Genomic DNA, 25,128 nt, shown 5'->3' with positions numbered 1-25,128 from the left:
TGTTTAAGTAAATATACAAGGACTGTTTAGGACTTTGACACTAGAGGAGACCTGGTAAAGGGTATACAGGAATTCTCTGTACTATCTTAGCAACTTCTCTATGAATCTAAAATTATTCAAGTTATTTTTAGTCTATTTTTTAAAATACATGAGAAGACATTAGGGAAGCCTCAGATAAACATAACTTAAAGAATTTTCCTAAAGATATAAAGTAATCATGGCATAAGAAAACACAACTGAAGCAGAAGAAATATTATACCCTCCCTGGATCCTTACACCCAGGGTCAATATATGAAGAAGACAAAGACAACATTGGAACCACTGCCAGATAATGTAAAATATGATGTCCTTAGTGAATATGCAAATACCGAGAGACATGGTAGAGATGAAGGGAATGTCGTGGGTGGGTCAACCAGATGAACTGAGACCAAGCTTTGAAGGAACAGAGAGGCATTGCAGGTAATGCGGAAAGGCTGATTGACAGAAACAAAAAGGAATTAATAAGAAGGCAATTCTTGGGGAAAGTTTAGTTCAAGTAGTAATGAGATGTGAGGGTAATAAAAATAATAGTGGCAAATACTTAAATAGCACTCTATATATATCAGGCATTGTCCCACATGCTTTATGAACACTCACTCATTAACTCCCCATAACAATCCTATGAGGTAAGACTGTTGCCCCTATTTTTCATGAGTAAGAAAACTGAGGCACAGAGAATATTATCTAAATATTAGGTTGAACCTTATAAAGTTGCCATTTTTTATAACAAATTTAGCTGCTCTCAGAAAGTTCATATGGTTTGACCTAATAAGTAACTTGCCTCAGCCCCACAGCTATTTGAGAGGTGAAGCTGGACTTTGAACCCTGGCAGCTGGCTCAGGAACCTGTGTTGGGAGCCTCCAAGCTAGAGAGTTTCTTATAAAAATGACCTGCATTTACTGAGTGCTTATTATATACTGAGCACTTTCTAAAGCCTTATATGTATCAATAACAACTCATTCATCTTCACAACACTCTTGAGGTAGATATGATAATCATCCAATTTATAGCTGAGGAAACTGAGGCCCAGAGAGCTTTAAATGACCTGCCAAATGTTACAGAGCTAAATAAATGGCAGAGCTGGGATTTGAACCCAGCGTTGCTGGCCCCACAACCTGGGTTCAGTGCTCCCTTCCTCATGTATTTGCTGGTGTTTTGACTGAGACAAGCTTTAACTGCCATTCGATAATCTGGAGAGAAGAGGCTTTTCCTGTCAAACCTCAGAACAGATATTCAGAGTTTTGCATTTGATAGGACACGCAGGAGGGGAACATTATATTTTCTGGCCAGCTCAAAAATGAATGACATTGTTATTTTGGTGGAGTAGAAAATTGACCTCATAACCTCTTTAAAAAATAGGCAAGGAAATGAAAGACAATGGAGAAAAAAAGAGTAAGAAATATAGGAGACTGGAAGATAGACTGTAAAATACTATCAAGTATTTTATTTGCAATTGGCTAGCCTATTCCTACTCTTCAATTATTTTCTATCCACTTAATAGACATTTGGTTCTTGGATCTACTCTACGCAACAGTCAAGTAGGATATCTAATAATGGCCCTATATTCAATTGACTTGATTTACACCAGGATTCTCTTAGGAGAGAAGAAAAATAGCCATATGTTGCTCTCCAGCAAATTAACTGTTTAAAATATCATTTAATAATATAACCTAAAGCTTTACTAATTTTAAATACCAGGTGAACCCAAATTAGCTACAAAAGATATAAACCCCAAATTACGGAATTTTAAAAAATTCAAATCCATTATTTTTACTTTTATATAATAATTAAATTAGGCTAGCTGTGGATTTCCTAGCAAGATTTTATACAAATAATAGCCCCAGAACCTAAAGTAACTCCAATCTTGAGCATTAAATAGCTTAGACTGCCAAATCTACATGAAGATGGAAACATCTATAACTTTCTCTCTTTAAATCTCAAAGTAGAGCAAATTAAGTCCCTTGGACTTTGTAGACCAATATTCTGGGTCAGTTATATGGAAATATAACTTAGACTGGAGACAGGTATAAGTAAAGCATAAGTACAAAAACACAGTTAACTAATTTATATGAAAATCTAATTAATTAAATGAACAGAGCACTGCAATGAATATATTATTGGGACCACTCTGCCCCTTTGGCCCAATAAACCTGCCAAACAATGGCAATTTTCTTGGATTCTGAAACACACAAACATATTTCAAATGCTGTCGCACAGACTTCTACCAGTTGGCAAGCCAAAGCTCTTTGCTTGATATTTTTTCACTCAACATCACTGGTTCCTATTGTAATCTGGGACCAGTTGGAACAGTGTGTATCCATGGCAACTGTTGATAGAACTAGTTCCTTCACTCACCTAGTCGTTGTCGGCAGCCGTCCGTCTCGAGAGACGATGGTGTAGCTTCTTAAGAGTCTATCTGCACCGCCGAGAATGGCTGTGCAGTCCGACTCGGGAGTGACACGGTATCTGTCTCCTCCCGTGTTGAATCGACATCTTGCGATGACGCTGAAGCTACAGAGCCTGGGCAGGGTGATATGGAGGGTCTGCTGTTGCCCATGCAGCAGACCCCCCCTCTCTTCGCAGCTGAAGGGTCCAAGGGAAAGACGGAGTCAATACAGCTTGGCTTCAGGTGCGCCGCAGGAGTTGCCGGTGTTGACTACAACGTCAAACCGCCTTAGGGACTCTGGCTCTGGATTTTCTGTCGGGGTTTACTCCCTTAGCCTTTCCCCTGAAGAGGTATGCCGCAAGGCAGCGGAGGTTTTTTGGAGTCAGAGTTTTCCTTCTCTGATGTACCCTGACTGGAAGATCGAACTCACCTAGTAACATGAAATAATAGGCTATTCTTCATGACATACAGTAAAACAAAATTTGGCTTTGTTCATTGCTTACACATTATTTTAGGCCAGTCCTCGGCCTCTTCTCAACAGAGTTCCTACCGCAAACTCAACACTACTTGGCAAAATGAAGCTATCAATCAATGGTGAGTGCAAATAGCTATGCCCTACCAAACTGCTTATTCTTGCACTTAACTATACACTCTAGTGAAAAGGAGAGATCTCTGTTTCCATGGGTTAAAATCAGAGAAGAGGGCTTCAATTGTGTTCAAGCCTATGTGATGATGCACCTTGTCCAAGGAACTACAAATGACACTTCCTGGTCTGGAAGTGTTCGGGCCCCTTTCAAAGAATATCAGTTTACTCATTTCCAAAGGTACTATTAGACAATAAATAAAATAAAAACTAGGTTTTAAATTTTTTATTGTATTTGTGGTGATAAATGTGCATTTTCCATTTACATTGAATGTGTTAACCACATAGAAGTGGTTCTTAGTGTAAACATGTTGACCAAAACTCACTTATAGTTAAACTTACTCTCAAAAGTCTTTATATGCCCTGCCTGGTGTGTGGCTCAGTCGATTGAGTGCCAGCCTGTGAACCCAAAGGCCACTGGTTCTATTCCCAGTCAGGGCACATGCCTGGGTTGCGGGCGAGATCTTCAGTTGGGGTGTGTGCAAGCTCTTGCACATCAATGTTTCTCTGTCTCTCTTCCTTCCCTTCTCTCTAAAAATAAATAAATAAAATCTTTTAAAAGTATTTTTTAAAGTATAGCCTGGAAAGAGTATGTCACCATCTGAGAGTCACTGACTCAGATAAAAGAATAAAAGAGAATGAAAGTCCAATTGCAGCTGTGTGTGCATTCAAACCATCTTGACTTTAATAACTCTCAACTCTCTCCTACGAGAAATAGCACAATATGCATAGTTCAGAGGATAAAATCATACGTTTGAGTTCACATTCTGAGGCCTCTTACTAGCTATGTGTCATTGGGCAAGTTAATTGTCTCTTTGTGCCTCAGTTTACTCTTCTGTAAAACAGATATAATAGACCCTACCTATTGGTGGCTAAATTGTGTCCTTCCAAAATTCAGGTGTTGATTGCTTAACCCCCAATGTGACTGTGATGAGGTCTTTGGAAGATAATTAGATTTAGATGAGATCATGAGTGTGTGACCCTCATGATGGGATTAGTGCCCTTATAAGAAGAGACAGCTTTCTTCCTCTCTCTGCCATATGAAGCCATGTGCAAGCCAGGAAAAGGGCTCACTGGGTAATGGAATCAGCTGGCAGCTTGATCTTAGACTTCCAGCCTCCAGAATTGTGAGAGATAAATGTCAGCTGTTTAAGCCACCCAGTCTATGGTATTTTGTTATGGCAGTTTGAGCTAAGACACAACCTTATGTTTTTTCTCACATTTTTCATGAGCTGAAATTTATAAAGCATGCAAAACAATGCCTGGAATATAGCAAGTGTTTTATTGTTTGTCAATGAAATTTTTAAAAGTAAATGAATGGATGGGAAATTCTAAAATGTTTCTTGCAGGATTTCTGCCATTTTGTCTTAATAAGCATCCTCTTTAATACACCTTTTAAAATTGTGATTGTCGTTATGACAATCAAATTAGCTGATATATGCAAAAGCATCTGGCATAGAATGAAACACCCACCTCTAGAATGGTTGTAACCACAATTGTTTGCTATCTCATTATAAATGCTTGCTGTTCTTGAGTTTAAAACTTGTTGCATCCAACCCACAGCAATCCTGTTCTTTGAAAAGTTGTAGAGAAAAACTTGACCATTTACCTTATATCCGTCCAAGTTGGCATGTCTTACTGTGGCCACAGGGACAATAACCACTCTCAATCTACTGGACATTGGTTTTATGTCACTGTAAATAGAATTGCATCTTACATTAGGATGTGATTGTAGTCAGGTCATACATTAAATGCAAGCAGGAGGCTACTCCTCTATACTTTGTTAGCTAACTTAGCAATCAAGCTGGACTTGACCCTAAACTTTCTTTTATCTCCCCTCTTTCTTCTCTCTTGTGTGTGTGTGTGTCAATAGTGAGCATACAGCACAGAGCCCGTACATTAAACATCTTCTTTTGATTCAATAGTAATACAACGTACAGAGAAAGAAAGACAGAACAGTCAGTAACTAACTCTGCAGGCTTGCAACCCACAAGCTGGTCCACCAGCACCCAGAGAACAGCCTTTGTTTCACAATTAGGCAAGAGATATAATAGGAAAAAGCCCAACTTGTTTCCTTTCTACATAGGACCCAGCAACTAGCCAATTTTTCACTGCTTTGGTTTAGTTTTGGATTTTCCCACAGGTCTATTCAGACCAATTTGGACAAAGAACATGCCACCACACAGCATTGTTTAGAGTAGAGCTGGTGACCCATGAGCTTATTAAAAATGGGATGGCCATATTTTTTAAAAACAAATATAGGTCAACTTTCATATTTTACTAGTTTATCATTTGTGCAATGACAAAGTATTTTCTAATACAGGGATGGGCAGAAGTAGGTTTACACTTTTGAGTATACAAGACAACGTTTATTTTTGTATTATTATTTATTAAGTATTGTATTCTTTTCCATACCAACAACTGTAAACCTACTTCTGCCGGCCCTTGTACTCTAACCAACATGGTCAGCTCAGTTGATCATTTGTGAAAACAGCAGCATCTGTGTGTGTGTGTGTGTGTGTGTGTGTGTGTGTGTGTGTGTGTGTGTGATTTTCAACTCTAGGAGAAAAATAAAACATCAATTTAACTTACAAAAGAATTAACAACCTTCCTATCTTCATGAAGAAATGAAATGAGAATGCAAATCAATTTTTTCTCTTCATATACTGTGATGGATATGCAAACCATTGAGTAAAACTGTTTAGAATGTTCATTTTAAGCACTGGCTACAGCTTTGGGTTGGGAATGCTGCCTCAGGGAAAAGTTAAGATACTTAAGGAACAATGGGGTTTGTCTGCACCTAAGCTTATTGCTCTTTGACACAGCAGGTACAGCAAACAGTTTGCACTACGCAGCAACCACTAAGGAGTTTTGCTATAATGAGAAAAGCTGGGATTGTGCTCTGAAGTCATTAATCAGAACCTTGTTCCCTCTCCCAAGCTTCCTACTGTGAGGGTTTCTTCTACCTATACAAGTTGATTTTGCTCACATCAGATTAGAAATCAGCATTCTCTCAGCAGGCTGCTGTTTGGCCAATAAAGGCAGGATAGCTATTTATGTGGGTAGGATGAGAGAAAGCCTGAGTGAGCCTGGGCACCTGTTTTCATTAGCCTCCATTTCTTTATGGTAGGTGGATGCGAAGGGCAGTCACAGAGTTACTGCTGCAAACCGCAGAGAACCAGAACTCAGCTGACTTCCATTCTCCAGCCTGGGTTCAGTAGGTTGGTCCTTATTTCATTTAAGGGAATTTGGGAATCTTTTCAGAAATGTGAAGTAGAATGAGAAACCATTAGGCAAGAACTAGAATGGATAAAGGGGAATTATTCAGTTTCTTTAATACAGCCAATAAAGAATTACAATAGATACTGATGCATTGTTATTATTATTTGATTGGATCCTGGGAGGTCCTTTTAAAGGCCCAACATGATGCTCTCCTTCCCTCTACATCTTAGCTCGCTTTCGTCTTTTCCAGCTACTCCCCTCTGCACTACTTTAGATGTGGGAATTTCCTTCTGACTCACAGGCCACAGCAGACACGTTTCTGCCCCGGGGCCTTTGCCCTGGCAGTGCCTGGGAGCACCCTTTCCCCAGAGAGCTGCTTGGCCAACTCCCTCATTCGAGACTGGAGTCTGTTTCCATCTCACCTTCTTAGTGTGGCTCCCAGCCATCCACATACTCCTGATCCTTTTTGCCCCACTGTACCTTTTCTTTTCTTCTACAGCACTTACCACCTTCTAATATACCACTTAGTTTGCTTACCTTTTATGCTATTGTTGATTTTCAGTCCACCCACTACCATCACCACCTCTTACCACCACCATCCCCTTACCAACTCAGACTGGAAGGTCAGGAATCTCTGACATTCCATTCACTGGTATATATCCCAAGCACTTAGAATAGTGTCTGGCACATGGTAGGGGCTCCATAAATACTTGTTGAGTGAGTGATGAGGGAAGCTGGGCATGTACCATCATCATTATTATTAATATTATTTATATTGCTATTATTATTATTATTATATCAAGCTTAGAGATGTGAAAACTTCACTAGACACATTATTTGACTTACTTAGTAGTATGCAGATAGCAAAATGTTAGAGCTTGGATTCAAACTATCCATCCAACATTAGTGCATTGCGTCTAGTAACTTCAAAGAATGACTTAGTAAGATGGATCAGTTATGGATAGATCCCAAAGCAATGGACCAGATCCATTTTATCTTCATATGAATTTATTATTTTTAACAGATAAATCTCTCAAGATGAAAGTTTTTATATTATTTTAACTGTTATTATTTTCTTTCTCTGGGAAAGAAAAGAAGTTGTTAATTTACTGTACAAGGGTATACAGTCACCCAACTATTTTATTATAATAATAAAAATGTTTGTATTAGGCATTCAGTTGGACTCAGATTCACAACATGACAGCAAGTGACAGGCACTGACTGTCATTGCCATTTAGGTTTAAGCTGAACTTGGTCTGACCATGATTGGAATTCTTTACTCTTTGAGGGGCATCAGTTGAAGTGTGAAAGCTCAAGTTTTAACAGTAAACAGAGATAAGTGGGCAGGATGGCCTTAAAAAGAGAGAAAGCTGGGAGAATGGAGCCTGGGATTAAGAGGGCGGTAAGGGAATGCGGAACATCGAGAGGAAAGTGTGCCAGCATATCAGAGCAAGGAGCATGAGTTGTGAGTACAGATGGCTTTGTCACATTTTCTGTACTATATCAGGGAATTCGTAAACTATGTCCATAGGAACATGTGTTTGCTTATATGTGTGTTCTTGATTATTAAGGACCACAGTGATTTTTTTCCCTTGATGTCACATAACCCTGAGCACATAATCCAACAGCAGTCCACAGGAACCATGGATCATTTCTGTGGAGCTGGCACGGTCTGGTGTCCCTGACGGACATCCACACAGAGCTATGCATGGTCTGGCTCACTGGACTGATCCCCTCTTAGCACAGAGATTCCTAATGTGTGGCTTGAAGTTTTTTCTTCTTCTTAAAAAAGGGCCCTGGCTCTTCCCTCTTCAAATATCCTAAGGGACAGATGTATGGGTTTCTGAAAAATCATGCAATCCCATTTTAAACAGGAACAACAAGCATATTTCTTAATGTGTACTGTGGCAACTAAGGTGGTGTGGACCCCAGAGAGAAACCTCTTCCATGGTTAAGGCAATGAAAATGGAATCGAGCTCCCCGTACCTGTGATGGAAGGGTCACCTGTTTCTGCCCCTGTAGCTCTGGAAGGTGTAATGTTACAAGAGGATGAGTTGTATTGAAAACATCACAGTGAGGGATTACAATGGAGGTGGTGGTAGCATAAAAATCTAAGAGAGTAAGTCATTTGTTTGACTTTTTCCCTGAATTTTTGTTGTTCTGGTTTGAAGGGGGAAAAATAGCTTATCTAATTTAATTTTGTTTAGACAAATATCAAAATGAAGAAGGTGAGCCCTCAGTAAAATTTTTATTTCCACCCATCCAGCCCTTTCCTGAGCACCTTCTCACTGGCCCTCCCTAATTGCCACACTTCCCAGCACTCTGGATCTTTGCCTCCTCTGATGACACTACCAGCTTAAGAGCTGATTCTCTCTAAGGTGTTAATTAGAGGGAAATGTTCATCACAAGAGAACAAAAGCCACTTAAACTAAATTAAATAAAGAAAGGTTAACTGTAAGCGTATAAGAGGAAAACTCTAAGACAAAGACTGGAAACAAAGCATGATGTGAGCCTCCTGGAAATGGGAAGCCACAATGTGAAGACCTGACCACTCCTTGTTTTTCTCTCTACTTCTCTCCAGTCTCAATCAATCATCTCTCACGTTCTCTCTTCCTCTTTCACTCTCTCCACTTTCTTCCTTACCTTCCTTTCCCCTTCCCCTCTCAAACGGCTTGCTTTACTTTGGCATGACCTAACATGGTCTGACTTTATATGATCTTTCAATGAGGTACCTGCCCTTACCTAAAGCCTCACACCTCAGTTCATTTTCTAAAGACAGAGTCTGATTAGTCATTGGTCAGTCATGAACTGGCTTCTACTTGGGTAATGAGGGGACCTGGCCTGAATTGAGGGGTGATGGTAAAGAAATCAGGAGAGGGCTAGCTGTGAACAAGACAAGGAAAGTGGAGCGTGTATATCAAGTATTTGTTGACATAACCTATTGATAATAATGTAGGACAAAATACCCCAGATGGCAGTGGTTTAAAGCTGCCAAGATTTATTGAGCTCAGGAGCCTGTGGGTTGGCTGGATGGTTCTTTTGTACTTGGCTGGGATCAATCACATTCAACCACATGCCAGGGAACCAGCGGGCTGTGAGCTGATCCAGAACAGCCTCAGCTCAGACAACAGAAGCACGGGGATCAGAGGCCCATGCCTATTATCTCCCAGCAGGTTAGCTCGGGCATGTTCCTCATGGTGAATTCTGCACTGGAAGAGTGGAAACAGAAACATTCAAGGATTTTTTCACAGTTCTCTACAAGTCACCATTTGCTGATATCTGATTGGCCAAAGAAACTCGCATGGCCAAACTCAGAATCGAGGGGCAAGGAAATCAATTTTACCTGTTTAGTGAGAAGAAATATCATATCACGTGGCAAAAGAACTTGGATGCAGGGAGAGAAAAGACATTGGAGCTATTAATGCAATCAATCTGCACATCATGGAAACAAACTCACTGGCATGTACAACAGGCTAGTAGAGATTCACATCCTCCCCCACCAAATTTGCACAGAAGCTTTCTGATACTAATTCCTGATACCAAATAATGAATACCAAGGTTGGAATATTGAAGCCCTCTCAAATGGCAGCAAATAAATGACAATTTTGTCTCCAGGTAAGGCTAGATACATATACCAGCAATAACATAGTACCAAGATAACAGGGGGGATTAAATTTTTTCCTCCTTCCTCCCACAACTCACACACAACATACCTAGGCTTGTCGCATCCTGCTTTCTAATTCACCAGATTAAACAATGAGGATTGTTCAGTTTAATTGTGTTTTCTAAATAGCTTAAAGCTGAACATGTGTGCATATGGCAAGTAAACCAGAAGCCCTGAAGAGCTACTGGCTCTGTCATCATCCTCTTTTCACCCTGTGGTGGCTGGGTTCCATGTCATACAATACAGGCTAGTTATTCAATTGCTCTTCTTCCAGGAGTGGAAAGAATAAGGCTTCTTCTAAAACTGATGTACAATTAGCTCTCAGGATAGATACTCCATTCTGGGGTTATTCTGATCCTTTGCTTCTCTTCATAGAATCATAGGTAATAGAATATCAGGACTAGATGAAGCTTAGAGATCATCTAATCCAGCATTTCCCAATCATTAGTCACATAAACCACTCACTATTTTGTAATATCTGTTCAGTTGGTTCATTTTTAAAATCTAAATTAATTTATTTTTTAAAATTTACATACCCGGTCATAAGTAGAAATCAGTCTGATTTGATGTAAATAGAAGATAATGATAAAATAAACAGAATGAAAATGCCACATTTGTTATGAAATTCTGTTCAGTTTCTTGAGCCTTCAGCATGCCCGGTATTTTTTTATTATTATTATTGTTGTTCTATTAAAGTTGTAGCATTTTTTCCCCCATTGCTCTCCCCTGCCCTGGCCACACCGGTCCCACAGTTAATCCCCAACCTGTTGTCCCTGTCCATGGGCCATTTATACCTCTTTCTTGCCCCTTATTCCCCTCCCCCCTCCCTTCTTTTCCCCCTTATTCCCCTCCCCCCTCCCTTCTGGTCACTGTCAGTCTGTTCCTTGTTTCCCATGCTTCTGGTCCTATTTTGCTCATTTGTTTGTTTTGTTCATTAGGTTCCTCTTATAAGTGAGATCATATGGTATTTGTCTTTGGCCGCCTGGCTTATTTTACTTAGCATAATAGCCTCCAGTTCCATCCACGCTGTCTCCAGAGGTAGGAGTCCTTTCTTTCTGCTGCGTAGTATTCCATTGTGTAAATGTACCACACTTTTTGATCCACTCATTTACTGATGGGCACTTAGGCTGTTTCCAGCACTTGGCTATTGTAAATAGGGCTGCTATGAACATAGAGGTGCATAGGTTCTTTTGAATTGTTGTTTCAGGATTCTTAGGGTAGAATCCCAGCAGTGGAATCTCTGGATCAATAGGCAGTTCCATTTTTAGTTTTTTGAGGAAATTCCATACTGTTTTCCACAGTGGCTGCACCAGTCTGCATTCCCACCAACAGTGCAATAGGGTTCCCTTTTCTCCACATCCTCGCCAGCACTTGTTGTTTGTTGATTTGTTGATGATGGCCATTCTGATGTGTGTGAGGTAGTATCTCATTGTGGTTTTAATTTGCATCTTTCTGATGGCTAGTGATGTTGAGCATCCTTTCATATACCTATGGGCCCTCTGTATGTCCCCCTTGGAGAAATTGGTCTTTTGCCCATTTTTTATTTGAATTGTCTGTATTCTTGGTGTGTTGAATCATATGAGTTCTTTATATATTTTGGAGATCAAACCCTTGTCTGAGATATCACTGGCAAATAGGTTTTCCCATATGGCTGGTTCCCTTTTCATTTTGATGATGTTTTCTTTAGCTGTGCAGAAGCTTTTAAATTTGATGTAGTCCCATTTGTTTATTTTTTTTCTTTTTTCTTTTTTTTTTCAGATTTAATGTGTTTTATTGATTAAACTATTACATTTGTGCCAATTTCCCTTCCCTCTGCTCCCCTCCACCCGGTGGCCCCCCTCCCTCCAGTTGTCCCCCCCTTTTAGATTATGTCCATTAGTTGTGCATACAGTTCCTCCCAACCTCTCTCCCTCTATTCCATTCCCTCCTACCATGATCCCCAATTCCTATATCATCTCCCTCCCTCTCCCCACTCCCCCTCCCTGTTGACCTCCCCCCAATATGCTTCCCGTACCCACAGTTCCTTTTCCACTCTCGTTGCCTGTTTAGTTTGCCTTTGTTTCATCTCCCTAGCTTCTGTTTTTTAAACCAGTCCCTTTAACATCTCATATAACAGTGGTTTGGATCTAATGAACTCTTTCAGTTTTATTTTGTCCTGGAAACACTTTCTCTGCCCTTCTATTCTGAATGACAATTTCGCTGGATAGAGTATTCGTGGTTGTAGGTTTTGGATTTTCATTACTTTGAATATTTCTTGCCAGTCCCTTCTTGCCTGTAGGGTCTCTCTTGAGAAGTCAGCTGATAGTCTAATTGGGACCCCTTTGTACATAATTCTTTTCTTCTCTCTTACTGCTTTTAAGATTCTCTCTTTATCTTTAATTTTTGACATTTTGATTATAATGTGTCTTGGAGTGGTTCTCCCTGGGTCCAGTCTCTTGGGAACTCTCCTTGCTTCCTGGACCTGCAAGTCTATTCCCTTCCCCAAGTCTGGGAAGTTCTCCTTTATTATATTTTCACTCAATTTTTCAAGTTCTAGTTCATCTTCCTCGCTCTCTGGCAAACCAATGATTCTTATGTTGGGCCTTTTATAGCTGTCCCAGAGGTTTCTGATCCTCTCATTGTTGCTTCCCCTTTCCTCTCTCTGCATTGGTTGACTGCTTGTTCCTTCTCCATATCCCAGTTTGTTGAAATGAACTCTGGATTTTTTTTCCTCACCATCTGTCTCGTATGTGGTTTTGTTCCTTTCGTTATGAATGTTTTTCACTTCTTTCTTATCTTTTTCCTGCTCTTTTGTGAATTCTGTAAGCCACCTGCTAACAATGGCCCAGAACTGAGCCTCTGACAGGTTTCTTATCTGTTCATCTGTCAGGTTCTCTATCTGTTGCCTGGTGAGCTGTGCTACCGGGATTTCTATAGTTGTCTGCCTCATTTTGACAGATGCGTTTTGTTTTCTTGGGCCGGCTGTAGGGGGCAGTGCCTGCGTACGCGTCACAATTCAGCGACCGGCGCCTGCCTGCGACCTATTTCGCAGCCCTGTGGTGCTTTCTTTGGGGGCGGGGGTCCAAGATGGATTCACACAGTTATTCAGCTAGGAGACCGGGATCCGTCCTCCCGCCCCCCTGGGCCTCACTGTTCAAGGCGATGCGGCGGCCGCTCTCCCCAGCGCCGGGTCGCGCACCGCCAGGGGCTTGACCGCAGCCGGGATTCCTCGCCGCCCCGCCGCTGTCCCAGGTGCGACCGCAAACAGCGCTGCCCTCTTTAACTCTTACCTGCCCAAATGGCACCGCTGGTTTATAACTTCATATGTTGGGCTTCCGTGTAGTTTTATTTTCTGGAATTTCTAGTTATCCTTTGTTTTGAAGTAGTTGTATTCCTCTCTAGTTGTAGAGGGAGACCTAGCATGTCCGTCTAAGCCTCCATCTTGGCCGTAAGTCCTATTTTTTTTCTTTATATCCCTTGTCCTAGAGGATATATCGGTGAAAATATTGCTGCATTGGATATCTGAAATTTTACTGCCTACGTTTTCCTCCAGGATTTCTATGGTGTCGCAGCTTATGTTTAAGTCTTCATGTACTTTGAGTTTATTCTGGTGTATGGTGTAAATTGGTGGTCTAGTTTTGTTTTGTTTTTTAGGTTTTTTTTTTTTCTTTTTTTGCAGTGTACCATTCCAGTTCTCCCAGCACCATTTGTTGAAGAGGCTGTTTTTACTCCATTTTATGCTCCTGCCCCCTTTGTCAAATATTAATTGACCATAGAGACATGGGTTTATTTCTGGGCTCTCTATTCTGTTCCATTGATCTATATGTCTGTTCTTATGCTAGTACCAGACTGTCTTGATTAGAGTGACCTTGTAGTATAGTTTGATATCAGATTTTGTGATCCCTCCTACTTTGTTCTTCTTTCTCAAGATTGCTGAGGCTATTCGGGGTCATTTTTGGTTTCATATAAATTTTTGAAATATTTTTTCTAAATCTGTGAAATATGTCATTGATATTTTAATAGGGATTATGTTGAATCTATAGATCACTTTGGGTAGTATGGACACTTTGATGATGTTAACTCTTCCAATCCATGAATACAGTATATGCTTCCATTTATTTGTATCTTCCTTAATTTCTTTATTCAGTGTTCTGTAGTTTTCTGAGTATAGGTCTTTTACCTCCTTGGTTAAGTTTATTCCTAGGTACTTGATTTTTCTTATTGCTATAGCAAATGAGACTTTTTTTCTAGTTTCTGTTTCTGATATTTCATTGTTGGTGTACAAAAATGCCTTCAATTTCGGAATATTGACTTTGTATCCTGCTATTTTGTCAAATTCACTTATTAGGTTAAGTAGTTTTCTGGTGGAGCCTATAGGGTTTTCTATGTACACTATCATGTCATCTGCAAATAATGACAGTTTTACTTCCTCCTTTCCAATTTGAATGACTTTTATTTCTTTTTCTTGTCTGATCACTGTGGCTAGAACTTACAATACTATGTTGAATAAAAGTGATGAAGGCAGACACCCTTGTCTTTTTCCTGATCTTAGGGAGAAAGCTTTTAGTTTTTACCCTTTGAATATGATATTGGCTGTAGGTTTCCTGAATATGGCCTTTATTATGCTGAGGTGTGCTCTCTCTATTCTCACTTTTCTGAGTGTTTTTATCATAAATGTGTGTTATCAAATGCTTTTTCAGCATCTATTGATATAACTATGTGATTTGTATCTTTTATTTTGTTTATGTAGTGAATTACATTTATTGATTTGTGAGTATTATACCATCCTTGCATTCCTGGGATGCATCCCACTTGATCATGGTATAAATTCTTTTTAATATATTACTGGATCTGGTTTGCCAATTTTATTGAGGATTTTAGCATCTATGTTCATCAGCAATATTGGCCTGTAGTTTTCTTTCCTTGTTATGCCTTTCCTGGTTTTGAAATTGGGAAAATACTTGACCCATAAAAAGAATTTGGGAGTCTTCCTGTTCTTGAGTTTTTTCGAATAGTTTGAGAAGGATAGGAGTTAGCTCTTCCATGAATGTTAGGTAAAATTCACCTGTGAGGCAATCCAGTCCAGGGCTTTTGTGTGTTGGGAGTTTTTTCTATTACTGATTCAATTTCATTAGATGTTGTCTGTCTATTCAGACTTTCTGCTTCTTCTTGATTCAGTTTTAGAAGATTATATGTTTCTAGAAATTTTCCTGTTTCACTCAGGTAGTCAAATTTCTTGGCATATAGTTGTTCATAGTAATTTTTTACAGTCCTTTGTATTTCTGTGGTACCCTTTGTATTTCATTTCTAATTTCATTTATTTGGGTCCTCTCTCTTTTTTTCTTGATGAGTCTGGTTAAAAGCTTGTTGATTTTATTTATCTTTTCAGAGAACCAGCTCCTGGATTTATTGATCTTTTGAATTGTTGTTTTAGTCTCTGTGCCATTTCACCCTGCCCAGTCTCTACTACAAAGGGAATTTAGCAAATGTGAAGAAAGCATTAAAGAAATGTTATCCTCAAACTGACACATTTTCTCTGGTGGAGTCAGGAAGATGGAAAGAGACTTGAAAAGGTCACCACTTTTCACTGTTCAATTCAATGTTATTTAATGTCCTGTTCCTGCATCCTGAAATCATCTTGGACTTCCAAACTGTATGTGCATCACACTGTAGGGAATATCAGTAGTTCAAGTCCTTATATTCACAGATGAGGGTACTGAGGCCTCCTCTTGCTTCTTCCTGTCGCTTGACTTTGTGTCATGTCACTATAGATTTGGATCTTATCCAGCAGTTAGATTAGGAGAAGGGAGAAGAAATGAGTTGCAAAAAGAAGTAAAAGGCAGAGTTGGTGGGTGATGCTTTTGGCTCTACAAAGTTAGAACCTACCTTTATAATTACCTCTGCTCTTCCTGTCCTTCATTACCAGAGGACATTGGTGCTGGCCTATTAAAATAAAAAGTAAACTTCTGCCTGGATATTCTACTATCTAAGACTCTTAGATCAAGACCTTCTAGAAAGACGTAGCCATGCAAGGAGAGTTATCTCCAGTTGTCTTGCCAGGAAAACCATGTCAGGAAAAGGGCCAGAAAAGCACAGCTATCTGAATCTAATTCACCCTGAGAGTCAGTCATAGGAGCTGTGCTAATGGCGTTCTCAATCCTCCATGGCAAACTGGATGGATTTTTAAAAAGAGGTAGAAAAATCTTCTTTGGATCCTTATCTTCTCAAGGTGGATTTTTAGTTTAAAATCCTTTCTTTAAAAAAATAAAATAAAATAAAGGGTAAATGTAGTCATACACTCAACTAAGCTCTTTATTCCATTGCCTTTAATTTTGAGAGGGAATAATCTTTGAGATACAATTCTTCATCATGTTTTTAATGATGCTGATTATATCAAACACTGCTATTTTTATTTTTAATTTCTCATGCTTCTGAAGAACAAGGTGGTATGTGCATTAAATAAATAAATGTTTCTTCTTCTTTTATATGATAGGATGATATCAAAAAGGCAAATGTCTTAATCTTTGGGACATGAGTGCCCACACCTGATACCTATTTATGAATAAATTTCTTTCTCCACACTCTGAATTTTAGTGTGCCATACATTTGTTACATCCTCTGACCAGTTCAGGCCATTATTCTTGTTGATGAAAAGAAGAAAAATTCACATGTCTATTAATTTGTCTCTATATTTGTTCATAATTGAGAGATTCCTCTCAACCCCATGTTGGCTCTTTCTACAGAGGCACAGAGGAAAGAGACTTCATGGTAGAGCAGGTTTGAGTGCACCTCCTGACTCTGTTCTTATTGTCTTTGTGATACTGACAAAGATGTTAAAGCTTTCTGAGGCTCAGTTCTTCATCTGTAAAATAAGTATAATAATTAATTGTAAAGATTAAAATAAAGTGGTAGAAGTAAAGCTTATAGTACAGGGCCTTACATTTAAGTACACAATAGGTAGTCACTATTATTATGAAGTATTGCATTGGAATGGCCACATGACATAGAGCAGAGTACATATAAGCTTTCGGGTCAGAGAAAGGATAGAATTCATTTCTGTATCATTCATAATTGCATCTCCAGTGTCAATTCCCACTGGCACAGAGCAAGAATTCAGTATTTTCTGAATGAATGAATAAATGGTTCTTGCATTATCCCTTATTAGCTGCGTGGTCTTGGGTAAGACACTTCACCCCTTGGTATGTGTTCCCTTGGCTGTGAAGCAAAGATAATATATTTCTTAGAGAGTTACTAAAACATATAAATGCAAGGCCAATGTAAAGTGCCCAGCACAGAAGCTGGCACATGCTGTGTTTTCCCCCGTCTACTCCCAAATCTCTACTGTCCTTCATGTTTGAGGATCCCAGATAAAGAACAAGGATCAGAATTTCTTGGGGAAATACCCATTTTAAAAGCTGTCTTTAAAATAAGCAGTGGGAGTATCCAGAGGCCCAGCATATATTAAGGAGGGGTCTCACAGAGTGGTCCTTCATCAAAATGTCAGGGTCTCAGAAGAGCAGGATGTCTAATTTGACCCAGCTTTCCAGTTCCTGGGCAACTTTGAAGTGGTATAGGTTGGGTATTGGCCAGGACATGTGCACATGAGGAGGATCCTGAAAACAGGCAGGCACAGAAATGATCTTTTACCCATAGCCTTATATTCTCATTTTTGAAGGAACTGAGAAGAAGTTTCCCTCTGTGTCAACTTTAGTTGATTGGTTGTGTTTTTGGTAGTTCTGACTTGAAAAGGATTCCAAAGCCACAGCTTGGCTCAGAAGGAAAGCATGTCATGATTGATGAACAATGTCTGCACAAGTACAAGAGAGGGTGTTATGGCTGGTGTGCCTGGAGATTTACACAGCAGCATTCAAGAGGGAGATTTGCTATAGCCTTTCCCAAAAACAAGGCATGTTTCTTTAACTGTAAAACTTGGCAATTGCAAAAACAAACAAATAAACAAATAAAAATCGCTCTTACAGGAACCATCCATACTGGCAGGTCATTGTGACACTTGCAATCTTAAAGTAAATAGGACAACAGACGCTGACCCAGTGAAATTGATCAGATGTAACCCTTTGCAGAAATGCCTGATGAAGCAGGTCAAATATACAGTATATATTCATTTGGAAAATGTTTTTTGAGCATCTACTATGTGCCAGGAAGTGTTCTAACTGCTGTTTCGTTTATTGGACAAAACAGACAAAGGTTCCTAATCCAAGTGAGGATGTTGCTGACCCTTGTATTAATTAGGTAAAAGTTTATTTATGAAAACAAAGGTCCAGCTATTGAAAGGCTTTATATAACAAAGAGGGAGGGCTTTCTTACTATCATTCACATACTGTGGCCAAATTATGACTGCACAACCCATCATTGTCTTGGAGCCCCATTGCCTGTTTAATTGCTACCCATTGTTGCTTAGTTAGAAGAAATAGCACTTCCAACTTCCTGCCAAACAATATGTGAATGTGACCCACGTGGATAAACCATAGAGAATCTAAACCTCCAAATGTCTGATCCTTTCTAATCTGGCCACAACTGCAAAGGTATACCTTCCCGTTTCTGTCCCCACACTTGCACCCGTGACTCCTGTGACCTAATCTATCAATGATCATCTTCTAGAACCAGGTTTTCTTCACATTAGGAGCAGCTTGGCTGTGTCCAGGTGCTTGGCTGAATTTCCCAACTGCATTTACCCTACTTATTTGATAATAGGCAAAATCTGTGTTACTAGTCACTGAGTCAGAGGCGCCAGTTGGACAATTGAGCATTGATCAGTGTAGGACCACTAAGTTCTTTGATGCCGGGGGGAAGGACAACAGCAGTGCCTCTGGCTCCTAAAACCCTGCCACTGTGATTCAACCTTGACAGCATATCAGAATTCCCATTCCAGGTTGCCCCTTCCAATCTTTTCATGCTCCTCTAAGACTCCAACTGCAGCTTCTCAAGAGTGGAGTGTCCAAAATATCCATGTTTTTTTATTACTGGCCTGTGCACAGCAGTTGAAGACAGGGGTGATTATGTTAGACAGGACTTTTAATTGCAAGTAATAGAAACCCAAATAAAATTAACTTAAGGGGAACAAAAGGAATTTTGTGGCTCAGCTAACTGACAAGGGCTAGTTTTAGCCATGGCTGGATCAGGAATTGGTTTCTCTTCTCCATGTTATAGTCACTCCCAGGGAGACCCTCTCCACTTGGTAGCATTACATCACATTATAAAAAGAGACCTCCTGTTTTATACTAATTAGGTCCAGCAGAACTCCCCAGGCCAATGCTCATTGACTTTGACTGCTCAGATTAGTTACATGTCCACCTCTGAACGAGTTGCTGCAATTGGGGATAAAGCAGACTGATTAATCTCCTAGATATGGAATTGGAGTTCATTTCACCCAAACTTTATGGACTGAGAGTGGGACAGGGGTGGTTCCACAAAGGGAAACCAGGATGCTCTTACCAAAGAAGGGTAAACGTATATAGTATTGGGCAGATGGAACCAGCCCACATCCACTGGAGGCATTCTGCATCATTACCAACGTAGAGGGAGGTAACAGGTATGAAGGTGATAGTGACTATTCATTTACTTCTTGTAAAAGCATTGGCAGTATAACCACTCAAGTGTCAGGTTCCAAAGCAGAGAAGGAGGAGCCATAGTGGTAGCCACCAGCCCACATGCCCCTAAACATCCACCCATGCGTCATCTTGGGTTCATGTGCCATGGAGCATTTTCCAGGTTGGCGCCTCATGACAAATCCAGATAACTTACCCCTCATCATGGAATCTACTATTTGTCAGGGCTTTAAATCACCCAGTTCACTTCATCAATGGCAGACATCTGTAAGTTTGAGACAGAGCACTTTCTAATGCAGGTAAACACCCAGAACAAGGACATCATTAGGAGCCATTATAGAACAGTGTTTTGCACTAACTGCCTCTTTGCTGATATTACCAAATAAAGGCTATTTCTTAGTGAGTCATTTTTGTTATCATTATCACTGTCACAAAGATCATCTAACTCATTTCTACTGCACTTGTTGCTGTGGAATCTAGATGATGGTCTTCAAGGCTCATCCTATCAGACTGTTCTCTGTGACCCAGGCCAGAGGGCCTGCAGTGGTTCCTCAGATCCCCATCTGAGCTCACATCACACAATAATGCCCTGTTCTCTTCCCTTTCTGTGCCCCCTACTAAATAGTGAGGTGCTTAAACAACAGGGATTGTCTCTTTGATCTCCATTGTCCCCTGTACCCAGCCTATTATAACCACTCACTAAATGTTTATAGAATAAGTGCTATGCATAGTGATTGCAAAACACTTAAAGTCTATTCATTACAAAAGTAGCAATAGTAAAGATGGCAGCAGCTGTTTATCAAGCGCTAATGTGCTAGGTACTGAGCTAAGTGCTTTATATGCATTATCTCATTTAATGATCTTGACAACCTCCCCCCATGTTACATATTATTACTACCCCCATTTTACAGATGAGGAAGCTGAAGTTCATGGAGTAAGCTAATGTCACATCATTTGAAAATGGTAGAATCAGGGTTTGAACCCAGGTATGCCTGATTATAATGCATATTGCTACCACTAAAGTAATATTATCTCTATAAAGGCAGGATGAATAAAAAGTATGAAAGAAGCCGAAATAAATTAATGCCTGAAAGAGTATCAGGGAGCTCCCACACCAAAGCAAATCTTGTATAAAGGTATTAAGCTGGCCCAATGTTTTAACAATTAGGGGACTTTGAGAAACAAAGCAGAGGAACCAAGCAGAGATTTAGAGAGGACTTTTTCAATGACACCACCTGAAGGTCTAAGGAAATGCATGTGGGCCACGAAGCCAGCAAGTACCTCCTGTTCTCCCTGATTTTCTCCCTAGGCTAGAAGGAGGGCTTCAGTGGGGGAAATGTCTGCATGCTTCAATAAATATGGGGCCAAAAGACCAAGATGGATGTGTCTGCCCCTCACAAGTTTATTTTATGTACTTGCAGAATGTAAAGAGAAATCTCAGAATGTCATTGAGAAATGGAGATCAGGGACCACATCTGTTTAAACTGGGCACTATGTAACTTATCCTGAGCAGTTCTTTCTGCTGCTCTTTATCAGTTTCCCCACAGAAGTCTGAGCAGGAGTCAGAGGGAAGGGTGCACAGGAGTGACAGCCCCTCAGGAGGTCACCTGGGAGGAAGTGGTGGGTGAGTGGGGCAAGCTACCTGAGGAGAAAAAAGCAAAGCAAGTGGTTCCTTGAGGCCCATGGCCAAGTGGGTAACAGAGACCCTGAAGTCTGGTTGACCATGAGAAGCCTTCTTGCCAAGCCGAGGGTGGGATTTCTGAAATAGACCTAAGGAAGGAGCCAGCAATGGCTCATAGTTTGGTCTGTCCATGATGAGTAGGCCTGCAGAGCTGTGGGAAATGTCTGTCAGTGCTCAACAACCAAATGTGTCCAATGATCTCCCTTATTCATTCAACAAACAGTGATCATGTGCTGTGTGTGTGCATGGAGCCAGGTAATGGGAAACAAGAAGAGCAGTTTTCCCCCTGGGAATCTCAAGTGGGACACAGATGAGTACATCAGTAACGGTGACATGGCACAAGAAGCCTCCCAAAGAGGTGAGCAGAGGAGCCTCTGGGATTACAAGGAAGATGGAATTACTGAAGAAACATTATTTGGTAAAGAATAAAGTATGCGTGACACTCGATAAAGGTGGTGAAGAAGACTTTCTTCAAGGGACCACTGCAATGGGGCTTTGTAGTAGGGGAGAGAGGTTGGACTCAACTCTGAACACAAGGAAAACTGGGAACTCATAGCCAGGGGGCAGGGTGGGGGTCAGTGGATGGAAACTCACTTAGAGGAAACATCAAGGAGAGTAAGGCAGATTCTCGCTAAACTGACCTAACAGGATTCTTGCTGAAGGCAGGCCAGGGTGATCAGACATCATCTGGGGGATGGTGGAGAATAAGAAACCTGATTTGCTATCAACAGTGATGAGATATTGAAGATTCTGGCTAAACTGACTTAGCAGGATTTTTGCTAAAATTGGACAATGCAGAGACAAACACAGAAGTCTAAAAGCTGAGACCTACTTGGAAAAGAGCTCAGGAGAGCCTGAGTAGAGCTTGGTCCAGCAGAAAACCTTTGTCAATACCTACCCCAGACCTAGGAGCAGAACGTAAGCCAGGGCTGGCTCCAGAGAGCTAAGTAAACACTGAATATTCAATAGCATTCGCCCAAGGGAGACATGGGAGTGGGCGCCTTTTGGAAGCAGAAGAAGCAAAGCTCAAAAATCAGGCAATAAGAGACAGCTTGACATTTCTAGGAACTACAAGGAACTTGGTCCAGTTTGGGCTCATAGGAAGAGATGGGAAGCAGCAAGAGATGGCACTGGACCAGCCACCCTCAGAGTTTGGACTTCATCCTGGAGCAGTGGGGCCCTCCGTCACCAGGTTTTCCTTCTAAGGGATGGCTGTCATGGGTGCTTAGTGCCACAACTACCAATATATTTAGAAAGATGCCAGCTCTTTGATAATATCTGATTCCGAGACCCAATCATTTTGCAGGCAGTTCCAAAGGCAGCATTTTGGCCATCTTTCTTTGGCCATAGAAACAGAGCCTTGGTGTCCTGAACTATGAAAACTCTCATAGCCTGAGAAGATGTATTTTGGGTTTGAGGGCCTGTCAAAATCTCCTAACTTTTCCAGCCTGATTTTAGCTCAATGAACTTACCTAAATGACAGCTGAGAATTACCTGGGAACCTCTGAAAGAAATACTGATGCCCAGGCCACCCTCAGAGATTCTGATTGAATTGTCTGGGGTGGAGCCAGGCGTTGGCATTTTTTTAGAGCTCCCCAGGTGATGCCCTGTGAGGCCAGGGGTGGGAACTACAGACAAGAGCTCAGCTTAGCAACATTAACTCTTGAGAAGTGAATGGACTCCCCTTGCCAGGTACTCTGGCCAAGAAGATCTGTGGGCAACTTTGCAGACCTTCCTGGCAGATCTCCAAAAGCTGCCAATGGCATCTGCTGAGACCTCCTTATGTCCCATGCCCTTTTTTACAGATAGCTGCAAAAGGACACTGTTCTAAAGCCAAGTAAGGACAGGGACAGCCGGAGCAGCAGGGTGACCTCACCTAGCTCCGGGCATCTGAGGCCATGTCTCACTCCCTGAGCCATGCTGTCTGTGCAGCATTAAGGCATTTTGTCAAGGATTCCGGTTTCCCTTGACGTTACCTGGAAACACCAAGCAGGCTTATTAGCATATTACTCACACTCACCCAGTCCCACACAGCACCTTCCTCCTCACCCCCACCTCCAGATCTTTTCTTTTCTATTTGCCCTTTTCTTTTTTTTTTTTTTCTTTTCAGTGCAGTTGGGTTCGGTTCCCTGTGCCCTGGAAAGCACATTTTTGGAATGGAAATGGTGCCAGAAGAAAGGCTCGGGGGTCCCCGCTCATCACCTCTCATTACTTCCCAAGGCACTGCCCTGTTTTGTTCCTTCCTCACTGAGACAGCAAATCTGTTAACTCAGAGTCCTGAGTTGTTTCTTGCAGCAATTAACAGCTGCCCGGTATTAATTCCCAATCAATAGCCCATCCATGCTGCTGCTCCTACAGCTGTGGCCTCTGGCCTGCACAGCACACTTGAAAGTAACTTGCTGGGACAGTGAGACTGCTCCTCCCCCTACCCCCTGGGAATGCCCTCACCAGGCTTCCTGAGGACACCAAGGGCCCCTCAGTAAAAGTCAAGGGCCAAGGCACAGCATAAGCAAGTGGGGGGCTCCACCCACCTCTTTAATGTTGGATGACAACTTGGGAGACAGGAGGAACCAGGTCCCCCTCTGGAGTAGCAGCAGCCCCTTGAGACATTCATGAAGCTTTCATTTTTCCATTTTGGCTTTTTTTTTTTTTTTAATTCTTTATTCTTTTTTCTGTTTGTGTTGAGATGGCTATATTTCTCCTCCATCTAAAAAAAAAAACAAAAAAAAACTTCTCTTTCAATCAGCCTTTTTTTTTTTAATCAAATAGCCAGAATTTCTCATTTTTTGCCTGTGTTGCATCCTGCAGCTCCCTGTGGACAGAATGAGACCCGAGAGGATGGTAAAATAATTCAGCTGCCTCCCTGCAAGACAGGAGCCTGGATCGTGCCAGCCATTATGGCCTGCTACCTTTTAGTGGCAAACATCCTGCTGGTCAACCTCCTCATCGCTGTCTTTAAGTAAGTGGGTCCTTCTTCAGAGTGCTTGGGATGAAGTGGGCGTGCCAGAGGGGTGTGATGCTTTGGAAAGCAGTGGAGTTTCTCACTTGATTCTCTCTGGTCTCTATTTCAGCAATACATTTTTTGAAGTAAAATCAATATCCAACCAAGTGTGGAAGTTTCAGAGGTATCAGCTCATCATGACTTTCCATGAAAGGCCAGTTCTGCCCCCACCTCTGATCATCTTCAGCCACATGACCATGATATTCCAGCACCTGTGCTGCCGATGGAGGAAACATGAGAGTGACCCAGATGAAAGGGACTACGGCCTGAGTAAGCTTTGAGTGACAGCCCCTAGCAGCCACAAATCAGCTTGCCCTACTCCTTGCTTATAGGCAGTCACGGAGGACCTGCAGCCACCTGGTTGCTCCTGCTTCCTGCAGACTGCTGACAACTCTGAAGACTTGGAAGGGAGCAGGCGGGCATGCTTGCCTGAGAAGCAGTGCTAGAAAGAAGACAGTAGAGGCTGACATCAAGCATTCTTAGTCTCCCATCTTCCTCAGTGAGCTACACCCAGGCTCCAGCAGGACTCTTTCAGCACCCTCATAGGTTCTAAGTGTCTTACTTTCCACAGGTCCCACTACAAAATATATCAACTATGTTTAGAGGCTCCCAATGCTGCATTATATATAATTTAAGCACCGTGGTGTGAGTTGAGTTGATGGCAGTTGACCAGGTGTGATTTTCCATTCTCATTGCTGGACCTATCATTTTTTAGGTCTCGAACATTTTCCAAGTCACAGGGGTTGTGCTTATCTGACTCCATGAGGACACCAGCCCTGCTTTCCATATTCAAAGGGCAAAACAGAAGACTCTCCAACCACCCACCTTCTAGTCCAGTGTTTCTAAAAGGAGCTTTTATTAACATTGGGGAAGAACAATGCTTCATGGTCTGGGATTGTCCCACTCATTGTAGGGGATTCAGCACATCCAGCCTCCATGCATTAAAA

The 25,128-nt window shown here is 41.2% G+C and overlaps 1 protein-coding gene across 1 annotated transcript in view; it reads left to right on the top strand.

Annotated features, from left to right (window-relative positions):
• TRPM3 (transient receptor potential cation channel subfamily M member 3) overlaps positions 1-25,128 on the top strand; it is a gene marked incomplete at its 5' end in the record, with an annotated part of 281,767 nt that overhangs the window by 244,276 nt on the left and 12,363 nt on the right. Inside the window, 2 exons of the mRNA XM_090275220.1 lie at positions 23,989-24,139; positions 24,252-24,451. Of these exons, the coding sequence (XP_090131346.1) occupies positions 23,989-24,139; positions 24,252-24,451 (351 nt within the window). The remainder of the gene's footprint in view (positions 1-23,988; positions 24,140-24,251; positions 24,452-25,128) is intronic.

Source organism: Furipterus horrens, unplaced genomic scaffold (assembly GCF_987537825.1).
Source record: "Furipterus horrens unplaced genomic scaffold, mFurHor1.1.pri manual_scaffold_4, whole genome shotgun sequence".
Taxonomy (NCBI): Eukaryota; Metazoa; Chordata; class Mammalia; order Chiroptera; family Furipteridae; genus Furipterus; species Furipterus horrens.
The sequence above is the reverse complement of the archived record's forward strand: the minus strand, read 5'-3'. Positions and strand labels throughout refer to the sequence as shown.